Source organism: Ziziphus jujuba, chromosome 7 (assembly GCF_031755915.1).
Source record: "Ziziphus jujuba cultivar Dongzao chromosome 7, ASM3175591v1".
Taxonomy (NCBI): Eukaryota; Viridiplantae; Streptophyta; class Magnoliopsida; order Rosales; family Rhamnaceae; genus Ziziphus; species Ziziphus jujuba.
In genome coordinates, this window is record NC_083385.1 from 20,132,534 (window position 1) to 20,144,456 (window position 11,923).

Below are 11,923 nucleotides of genomic sequence, written 5' to 3' on the forward strand. Positions count from 1 at the left end.
TCTTTTGGTAAGTAAAACTATTCAACAGCTAAACAATCTTTTTAACAATATCTAGTTTATTTTTTGCCACGGTAGCTTGACAAAGACCATATAAAAAACCATAAGAGTTGTTTTTTTTTTTTTTTTTTTTTTTTTTTTTTTTTTTTTTTTTTTATAATCTCTATCTATAATTTAACGTGGCAACAAAAATATAACAATATATAGAGTTATGGAAAATATTTTTATTAGTTTACTCTTTGAATTTGGCTAAATAAAAAGATCCCATGTAAAGGATTTTTTTGATAATCATAAAAAAAAAATTATTGTAAAAAATTAACAACATTTTATGTTAGGAAATATTTAAATTATTAATAAGAATGCTATATAATATTTTTTATAAAATGATAAATTACGGTTTCAACCCTTAATTTGCTTTTATTTATATAGGACCCTCTAAACAGCATTCTTGGCTCCGCCTATATAAATACGTAAATAACAAGCTTTTAAGTCCCACCAAACAACCAAGCAACTACACCTACTTCCATCTACTAAATTAGTCATAGAATGTCGGTCCAAGAAGTTCTTGTTTTATCAACCAAGAATAATGAACGTCCCTCTGCAGATTTTCAGCCCAGCATTTGGGGTGATTATTTCCTCACTCACTGCGTGGTACATATATATTTTATTGCTTAATATATATATAGATATATATATATATATATATATATTTATTTATTTATATACATGCAGTTTCCAATTCTTCTCTGAATTTAAATATATATAATATAAATACATGTATATATAGATCTGATATTGAAATATATTGTTATTTATCAGTGGTGACACAAAATAATAAAAAAATGTATTGGGCTATCGAATATTGATGTGAGATGCGCCCGATTTAATTCCCGATTTAATTTAGTATTCTATCATGCAACATGTGATAAATATATATATATATATATATATATATAATATTATATATTTTCTGTTTCTTCTGCTAATTAATTAATTAATTTGTTTTGCCACTGTAGGAAACGGTGTCGGTTGAGAATATGAGGCAACAAGTTGAAGAATTGAAGGAAGAAGTAAGAGGATCGTTAATGGATTCTCACAAGAAACCTTTGCATAAATTGGAGCTGATTGATGCAGTACAACGTTTAGGAGTTTCTTACCATTTTGAGAGGGAGATTAATGAAATATTAGAAAACATGCACCACAAATACTCTAATATTGGCTTTCTTAATTCAGAGCATGATGACCTTTGTACCATTGCTCTTTGGTTTCGTTTGCTTAGGCAACATGGTTATTATACTTCATGTGGTATCTCTCTCTCTCTCTCTCTCTCTCTATATATATATATATATGTCTCTATGGGTATGTCCAAATATATATATATATATATATATATATCTTTTTGACACTAGCTTTTTGGTTCACATTGTGACAGATGTATTTAACAAGTTTAAGGACGGAGAAGGAAACTTTATGGCATCCTTAACCATTGATGTGGTGAGCATGCTAAGTTTGTACGAGGCAGCACAACTTCGCATACAAGGGGAGCAAATTCTTGACGAAGTCATGGCTTTCACTACCACTCATCTTGAGTCAATGGTGAGTAGCATAAGCCCCTACCTCTCGGAAAAGGTCACGTTTTCCCTGAACCGACCCATCCGTAAAAACTCACCAAGGTTAGAGACAAGGCATTACATCTCTCTCTATCCCAAAGAAGATTTCCACAACCCAACTTTGTTGAAGTTGGCAGAGTTGGATTTTAACGTTCTACAAGCATTACATCAACAAGAGGTGAGCAACATGACAAGGTAAGTATGAAACTTTCTAAATCATATATATCTAGCATGTTGTGTTCTGTTTCTAATCAAAGAGCATCCTAATATATAATGTGTGGCATAGGTGGTGGAAAAACTTGGACTTCCAAAGAAAGCTGCCTTATGCAAGAGACAGAGTGGTAGAATTGTACTTTTGGATATTGGGAGAGTACTTTGAACCACAATATTCCCTTGCAAGAGAGTTAGCTACCAAAGTAATCACTATGATATCCATACTAGATGATACCTATGATGCTCATGGAACATATGAAGAACTGAAGCTCTTTACAGAAGAAATCAAAAGGTTATATTAATTTAAGTTTTAGCTAAAATTTCGGCTAGAAATTCTTTGATCCAATACTTCTGCTTGACCCTAATTTTCTGCTCAATCCTATTTGATTTTTCAATCTTTCTTTCCAACTAAGAAAATCGTCTCCTTAAAGATAATAATGCAATATTTTCTTTATTTTTTTCGCAGATGGGATGTCAGTGCCATACATGTCCTTCCAGATTACATGAAGTTGCTATATAAGGCAATTTTAGACATTTTCAGTGATATTGAGGAGCATACTACGAAGGAAGGAAGATCATATTGTGTGCATTATGCAAAAAAAGCAGTGAGCCATTTCTTTTTCACCCTTGAACATTCTATTTCAAATCTTCAACAATTGATTAAAATAGTACTCTTTTATCTTTCATGTGTGCTTAATCTTTCAACAAAAAAGAAAAACAAAAAATATAAAAGAGTATAATTTAAAAGTTTTTGTATATATATACATACATATATATATATATACATATATATGTATGATAATTTTATAGTATGGACATTCACATAAATAAATGATGGATTTTAAAGAAACTATCATCATTTTTATATAATAATATTGATGATAATTCTTAAAAGACCATTGTTTTAAAAAACATGCACACGTTAAAAATGTATAGACATCCATATTATTGAACGATTATTAAATGAATAAATATATATATTGTTTTTCTTTGATAAATTGTTAGTTTTGACATAATAAACTTAAATAAATAACTTCGACTTTCGATGAGTTTAGATGGAAGAACTTGTGCAAGCCTACTTCACTGAAGCCACTTGGTTTCATGATGCGTACACCCCAACATTTGAGGACTATATGTCGGTGGCAGCAGTAACTGCTACTTATAATCTTGTCATAACCTCTTCGTTTATTGGGATGGGTGAGATCGCTACAAAAGAGGTGTTCGATTGGGTCTGCAATAAACCAAAAATCATGGAAGCTTCATTGGTTATTGGCAGACTAATGAATGACATGGTCTCCCATAAGGTAAGCTAATTTATAATTAATTAACAAAATGCAATTGCAAGCTCCTAATGATTCATGCGAAATTTGTTCTTATATATAAATATGGCATGTTGTAGTTTGAGCAAAAGAGGCCACACATTGCATCAGCTGTAGAATGTTACATGAAACAACATGGTGTTGATGAAGAAAAGGCAAATAAAATGTTGGCTAAAGAAGTTGATAATGCTTGGAAAGATATAAACGAGGAGTTGCTGAAGAAGCCAGGTAGTAGTGGTAGTACTGTAGCATTTCCTCTGCTGGAGCGGATTTTGAATCTTACAAGGGTGACAGATGTTGTGTACAAGGATGATGATTGTTATACCAATCCTCATAAACTCAAACACCAAGTTGAGTTATTGCTTAAACATCCCATAGCGATTCGTTGAAGATGCTTTTTTATAAATATTATGGGTCTCTGTTAGCAGTTTATCGGTCTTAATGTTCTAAGTTGGTCTAAGTTAATGTTGCCAGTTGTAATAATCATTATCAAGAATATATTAAATTCTAAATATTTAGTTAAAAAACCTATTAAGAAATTTAGTTGTGTGGAAGAGAATTGTCGTACGCAAGTCGATTGAGTTAATTACAAGTAATTGAGCTTCACACAAACCCAATAATTCTGTTTGGAATTTGGATTAGATTGTAAAAACTCAAGTACTGTCCCACAAAAGGATCTAAATCCGAACATTTCTCAGTTTAGTAGGATGGACCTGTAATACTATATTTAAACCTTATAAGATAAATCTAGAGTGACAAAAATATTTTATCAAAATTTTAATATCTTTTAAATACTTTACTTTCCTATATATATATATATGACAATATCAATTTAACATCATAAAAAAACTATCACATAATTGGTTACCAAAATTTTGATAAAAAAATTTAGTACTTATAGTATCACTCTTCACATTATTTTTGACTTGTTTTTTAAAATGGTTGGATAATTTTTTGGATGTCTTTCTTTTGGATAGCTTCTAATACATCCCAAAGCTAGCCGATGGTTTCCTAAAATGGATGTTCCTCTTCATACTTAAGTATCGCATTCCATAATTGTTTTGTTTTGTTTCCATTAATTTTAAATCGTAATTCTAGACTCAAAATTTATTAACCAATTTTTTTTGTATTAGTTTGATTTCGTATTATTTTATTGGTTTTACCCTTCATAATTTTAGGGCATTATTGATTTTTTCAACTATTAATAAGCTGCCACATCATTTGACAATCAAAATTTAGTAAACAAATTATTTTGGATCATGTTTATATTTAATTTGATTGGGAAGTAAAACTAATTAACAAAGAATTACTCCCCCCCTCCCCCTACCCCCTCCTTCCCTCTTCCCCACCACTTTTTTGTCCGCTCTCTCTCTCAATTTTGAATGGCCAAATTCATAATTACTCCTTACAAAATTAAATTTCCCTTTGCAAATTTCTTTAAGGATTAAAACTATAATGGTTAATTTTGATAAATATTTAATATAATATTCATCAAGCCAGCATATATAAGAGCATATTTAATGGGGATATGGACTATTAAAATTAACATGGCACATATGTAAGTTAAACATTGTTCTAAAAAATTGCTGTAAACAATAATGTTTAGCTTGAATGGCAAGTTTATATTGGTTAAAAATTGTTAAATTGAATAATTAATAGCCATTATTAGCCCTTCTTTTTTCTTTTTTTCTTTTTCTTTTTTTACATATTACTATTGAAGGACAATTTTAAAATTTACACATATATAACATTGTCAATTTTTCACATTTACAATTGAAAAAAGTCTAAATAATATACACCGAATCTCTTTTCTATATTTTATCTATCTATATATATATATATATATATATGTATATATGTTGTTTTTATAAATATTGTAGGCGGATATATAACAAATAATTCATTCACGGATTCAACAAAACAAATCTTTTTTTGAGATCATACATGAGGAAAAAGTGTAAATAATTTATTTGTGGATTCAACAAAGCAAATCCCTTTTTGTGATCATATAGGAGGAGTCCTAATGTATAATTTATTCTTTGTTTAAGAATCTCGACCAAGATGCAATCTAAGTGTGAGATATAAATCATAAGCTTTGTTTCAATTTCATATATAATATCTTTTATAGACAAAGTGTCTCAAGATGCTAGCATGGTAGTATCCTAAGATCTTCAATGATTTGCTATTTTGCAAGATTTCAAAAATTGTTGGTATGCAAAAATAGTATTATAGGACATTAATGATAATTGATTTTCAATATCAACAATATTCATATTTCTCTAGAAAGTTGAGAACTATGTTTTCGTTCTTCCTTGCGTAATATCAATTAACAGTAGAATTGTATATTTTGAATGAGGATTCTGTTTTTGAGAAATATGACTAATAATGAAGAGTGTCTAGAATGCAATTTTTTCTTTTTGCTTTTTCTTGATTGTTTTCTAAAAGATTCTAAAGTTGATATTATAATAGATGTGGAATATGAGGGCACAGTAAACTTTGATTTTGATTATAATGTGAAATATAGTAAAATATTTTTCCATTCTATATTCTTCTTACATAGCAGCAACCAAATAATGAATCCTGCCTGGTTGGGGGCTTCCTATAATCTTCTTTTTCTATATTTTACATATGTACAATGAGTTAAATCAAACTTTTATATATATTATATTAAATAAAATTTAATCAATCACTTTTTTTCTTTTTACTTGGATTGAAGGCTTCCTACATAGGCTTCCTACACTTATGTTCTACATAGGTCCAAGAAGTCAAATCACTTTTTTATATATATTATATTAAAATAAAGTTAAACCAATTACTTTTCATTTATTCTTATTTATGTTTTTTGAAGAATAACAAGCTCTGACACATACAAAGCATAAAGAAAAAAATAAGAAAATTGAACATACTCAGAAGCCCAGATCAAGCAAGGAAGCATGTGGAGAGAGCTCATTTTGATTATCGTCGGTCTGTCTGTTTCGTCTGCCCGTTCGTCCATCGAGTTGGGTTTGTCCATTTGTTCTTTGTTCTATCACAATGCAATGTCTCTTTCAGTACTGGGTTTTAAAGTCTTATGAAATCTATGGAGTGGAGGCTAGATTTGTGAAAGCCTTGAGTATTTATATCTAGCATCTTAAAATCCAATCAAATCCATCAATTTGTAAAATCCTTCCAAATTAATGACTTTTTGAATACCAATAGATTTTTATAGACTTTTAAAAAGTTATAAATGAATACCATCAAATTTTTATGGATTCTATAGAATTATGAATTGAATACCATAAAATTTTAATAGATTCCATAAAAATCTTAATTGAATGCTTTTATACTATTAAAATCTTTTAAAATCCATTAAAACCCTAATTGAATACACCCCCTAAATTAAGGCCTCAATTTTTTCCTTGCCTAAGGCCTTTTCTAGAGTTGAATCAACCTTGATTATGGATAAAACTTAAATAAAATAAGTTATATTTTATTATTAAAATATAACAAATTTATACTTTTACTTGTATTAAATTTAAGTATCCAAAAGGCTTTTCTAAAAAAATTAAAAATAATACAGATAATAATTGTAAAAAAAAAAAAAAAAAAGTTGGTCAAGATGAGCTCCAATGTAAGAATTTGGCCTAACCCTTATTATTTGTTTTGAAAGATCCTATAAATTTTTTTTAAAATATTAATTCTCAATTTTTTCTTTGTCCAAGGCTTCTTTTAGAGTTCAATCAACCCTATTATAAATAAAACTTAAAAATAGTAAATTATATTTTATTCTTAAAATATAATAAATTTATATTTTTACTTATATTAAATTTAAGTATCCAGAAGGCTATTCTGAAAAATAATAGATATTATAGACATAACTGTAAAAAAAAATTGATGAGATAGGCTTTTTTGAATAATTATGAGTATTACAGATAATAATTGTAAATAAAAAAAAGGGTCAAGATGAGCTCAAATATAAGGATTGGGCCTAACCCTTTTAACATGCTAAGAGGTGAAGTGGAACAGCTAACAGATCGTTAGCTATAACTTTAAAGTCTTTTTCATATCCATATTAAGAGTAGACGTGTGTAGGTAGGCCACAACATCAACAATTGAGTACCTACACTCAAAGTCCTCCATCATCCCATTCAGCCAAGTGACTAGACAATCTTACAAAGCCTTTTATTAGTGTTGGGATATCCGACGTATACACAATTAAAGAATCCTAATAAAACCTATTAAAAAATGAAAATCAAATATACACAATTAAATTAAATTAGTAAGTGATAATTAAATAAGCAAAAAAAAAAAAAAAGGTTAATAAGAAACATTGGGTGTATTTAAGGCTTTGCCTATCACATTACTTCAACTCCTCATAACCTTCATTAGCTTAGGAGCCGATGGTTATAAACTGATAGGCTAGCTTTAAACAAAGTGTGGATAACTGTAAGATAAGAAAATAAGGTTCAAGTTTAATATATTCCCAAATAAAAAAAGTTCAACTTTAATAAAAATTTTATAATCACAATTACAATAATTGGTTTTATAGATCAACTATCTATTTATTTTCAAAAAAGATAAAAAATAAATAAATAAAAGAAGATAAGTTGTTTCTTTTGTTTCACAGAAAATTTAAATTTCCTTATGAGTATTAAAATAATCTGCCAAGCATCTAATACTACTAGCCATAAGTTTCGTGTTAGATGCAGTACTCAAATGGGAAATTATAATCTTGGATTATTAAAAGTGAAGTGATGTCAATAATTTTCTTATGATATTTAGTATTTATACGAACAAATAAAATATATTGTTTAAAATGTTTGATCTTGTTAAATTATATCAGATCAAATAATATACTAATAAAATATTTAAAGAAAAGTAGACAGAAAAATATTATTAAATAAAATTAATACTGGATATTAAAATCAATATATCTGTACCTGCATGATAAGAAAATAGGCTTAAGTTTAATAACCTTTAATAATCACAAAAAAAATATTTTAACTTTATAGGTCTATTGGCTCTTTAATTTTGATATATGTATAAGTTTTCTCAAATATATTTTAATCAATTTTTTAATAATTATATATTAAATGGGAAAAAATTGAGCGAATAATATATATATATATATATATATATATATAATGCTAAAACTATTCATTTTATTTAGATAATAATGTTTTAAGTTTAGTAACCTTTAATAACCATAATCAGAATAAAAATATTTTGATTTTATAGTTCTATTGGTTCTTTAATTTTGATATACGTATTCTCATATATATTTTTAGTCAATTTTTTGATAATTTTTGTACTAAATGGGGAAAAATTTTGAGAGTACAATAAATATCTAGAATTTTTAGAAAATAAATAAATAAATAAATAAATGTCTAAAATTATTCATTTTGAATATTATACATAATAATTGTGAAAAAAAGATATGGTCAGGATGAGCTTCAATGTAAGGATTTGGCCCAACCCTTTCACCATTGTAAGAGTCGATATTGGACCGTTGACAGATCGATGCCCGGTACCTTTTGAGGCATTTCATATGCTTGTTTAAGACAAACGTCCGTAGGCAAGCCACAACATCAACAATTGGGCATACACACCCAAAGCCCTCCGTCATCCCACGAGAATGCTGACTGACTAATGACCATATAAAGCCTTTTGTTACTGTTAGGATGTACGATGTGGGACTTTTCGTGTATTAAATATAAAGTCAAAAAGTAGGGTTTTTCTACTGTCTAACAACGAAAAAAGAGCCATTCGAACAAAGGCTTTGGCTTTGCCACATCACTTCAACCATCATTAGCATGGCAGCCAATAAATGTTGGGATGTAATTTCTTTTTCTTTTTCTTTTTTTATGAAAATAAATGTTGGGAGATGCGTATAAACTGAGTGCTGTCCATGAGTTTGTCCTCCAGAAACCGTATGGCTGCAGGACTGAACGTGGTTGTAGGCCACAAAACGTATTGATGTATAATTGGATTGGATAATGCTTTAATTTTTTTTTTTTTTCCCAAATGTTTGTCTATCATAATCATTTTTTTTAATGATGGATCAAATATTATAATTAGTTTTAATGATGATTTTTATTTTGACACAGAAAAATAAAGAGCATAATGTTTGTATTATTTTATCACTTAGAAGTATATGCGTACATAATTAAATAAAAAATTCTAATAAAATCTTTCAAGAAAATCAAATATACATAATTAAATTAATTTAAATTATTAAATATGAATAAATTATTTTTAAAGTTAAAGTAAATGATGCCATGTGTATAGCTATACATATAATTTGTAAATATTTCATCACTTAAAATTATTCAATTTTACTATAAAATACTAAATCTATTCAATATTAATAGTCCAAAGGGCAACAACACCCTTCCATATTTGTAATCAAATAAAAACTAAATTTTCCAAATAAATATAGTTAATGAAACATTCCACAGTCAATGGTCTCTACCTCTTCTACCTTTGATTCAAGATCATGTAATATTAATCCTTCAGTCAATCTCAAGATCTTTGTTTTATCATTGTTTTTGGGTTTAAAATTTAAAAAATTTATTAGAAAAACTTGGAACATCATTTCAAATAAGACAAAAATCACCAAAGTTTTTCTTAGCAAAAATATAAATATATCAATAGGAAAGTTTAGGTTTCATGTAAACCACAAACAACACCTCCAAGAGATTTCAAAGCTTTCCAATTTGCTATTTAATACTGCGGGGAAAAAATAGCTTACATATATAAGGTTAATGAAGTTCAAAATTAAAGCCATTTAAAACTCAATAGCAAATTAGAGCAAGAAAATTTCTTGGAAGAAAGTAATAAAAAAAATTAAAAAAAAAAACAATAAGAACACACAAATAAAAATAAAAAATTATAAATTAAATCAAAACACTCAATTGATCATAACTACATAAAAAGATAAAAACTTTAAATATTGAAAAATATAGAATGAATCTTAAATTTTTAGGCGGGTCCATGAAACTCTAAATATATTAAGACGAAGAGTAGACAAATATATGTATATATTTGTGTAGTTGATGTTGCTCCTCTACATTATAGTAGTGGATTTTGCATATAGAAGATAAATCTATGCAAAGATGGGTGTTTGGCAGCAGCTCTTTAAATTTCAATTTAAATAATATATTTTAATTAAATGGATATTTTTATCCTTTAACTTGTTAATTTTGAGTTTCATTATTTATTTTATATTAACGATTGTTATTCAAGAGGATTCAACTTGCCACAACTTCAACTATTGAATATTTAGACCCAGAGGCCTCCATCATCCCACATACCAATATGACCAAACAATCTAATAAAGCTGTTTTATTATATTTAGGATATTCGATGTAAGACTATTTGAGAATTTAATATAAAGTCAAAATAACGACTCCTATAGCAAAAATAAAGGTTAATTAGAAACATTGGATGTATTTAAGGCTTTGCCTATCACATTACCTCAACTCCACATAAACTTCATTAGCTTAGGAGTCGATGGCTATAAACTGATAGGCTAGCTTTAAACAAAGTGTGGATAGGTTGAACTGTGTGCTGCTGCGTGCTGATAGTATCCTTGAGAAAGGTTGGGCAGACAAAAATTAAGGTGTCTTTATGGGAAAAAAGACAGACATTTTTATTTTGATATAAAAAAATCAGATTGTATTTTTATGTAAATGATATCAGTTCCTGTGATTATAATATATCCCTTTCTTTTTTTTTCTTTTTTTTTTTCTTTTTCCCCTGTTATGCCATGTATATTAGTATGAATATAATGGATAAATATTTCATCACTTAAAATTAAATATATAATTAAATATTATACTAATAAAAAATATGCATTTTGAAAATTAAGTTGAATAAAATTATTATTAAATTATATTCATTATCGATATTAAAATGAGTATACTAATAGCTGTAAGATAAGAAAATAAGATTCAAGTTACCAAATAAAAAAAAGTTCAACTTTAATAAATGCTATATAATCACGATTACAATAATTGATTTTGTAGATCAATTATTTATTTATTTTCAAAAAAGACAAAAAAAAAAAACAAAAAAAAAAAGAAGATCAGTTGTTTATTTCGTTTCACAAAAAATTAAAGTTTCCTTATGAGTATTAAAATAATCTGCCAGGCATCTAATACTACTAGCTATAAGTTTCGTGTTGGATGCAGTACTCAATGGAAAACTATAATCATGGTTTATAAAAAATGAAGTGATGTCAATAATTTTTTTTTATGGTATTTAGTATTTATACGAACAAATAAAATCTATATAGTTTGAAATGCTTCATCTCATTAAATTATACCGGATCAAACAATATACTAATAAAATGTTTAGAGGAAATTAGGCAGAAAAATATTATTAAATATAATTAATTCTGGATATTAAAATCAATATATTTGTACCTGCATGATAAGAAAGTAAGGGTTAAGTTTAATAACCTTTAATAATCACAATAAAAATATTTTCACTTTATAGGTCTATTGGGATGTAATTATTTGATTTTATTATTATTTATGGAAATAAATGTTGGGAGTTTTGTATAAACTGAGTGCTACGGATGAATTTGTCCTCGAGAAACGTTTGGCTAGAGGTAGATATGGATTGGATTGCTTCGGTTTTGATTTGCATCGGTTAATCGGTTTGAAACTAATATCATTTATGATCAGTTTGGTTTTGATTGGTTAATCGGTTTGAAACTTTTTTGATTATCTAATATAGAATCCAATTCAAATTATTGAAACGTTAAATCCAAACCAAACTAAATCATTTATGATCGGTTTG

At 27.5% G+C, this 11,923-nt stretch overlaps 1 protein-coding gene across 1 annotated transcript; it reads left to right on the plus strand.

Annotated features, from left to right (window-relative positions):
* Window positions 1–504: 504 nt before the first annotated feature.
* Window positions 505–3,588, plus strand: LOC125423950 ((-)-germacrene D synthase-like). The gene is made up of 7 exons (XM_060819188.1): window positions 505–648; window positions 1,014–1,302; window positions 1,430–1,802; window positions 1,894–2,112; window positions 2,287–2,425; window positions 2,876–3,124; window positions 3,220–3,588. Exons 1-7 carry the CDS (start codon window positions 544–546, stop codon window positions 3,526–3,528), a joined length of 1,683 nt encoding a protein of 560 aa, XP_060675171.1. The 5' UTR covers window positions 505–543; the 3' UTR covers window positions 3,529–3,588.
* The last annotated feature ends 8,335 nt before the right edge of the window (window positions 3,589–11,923 follow it).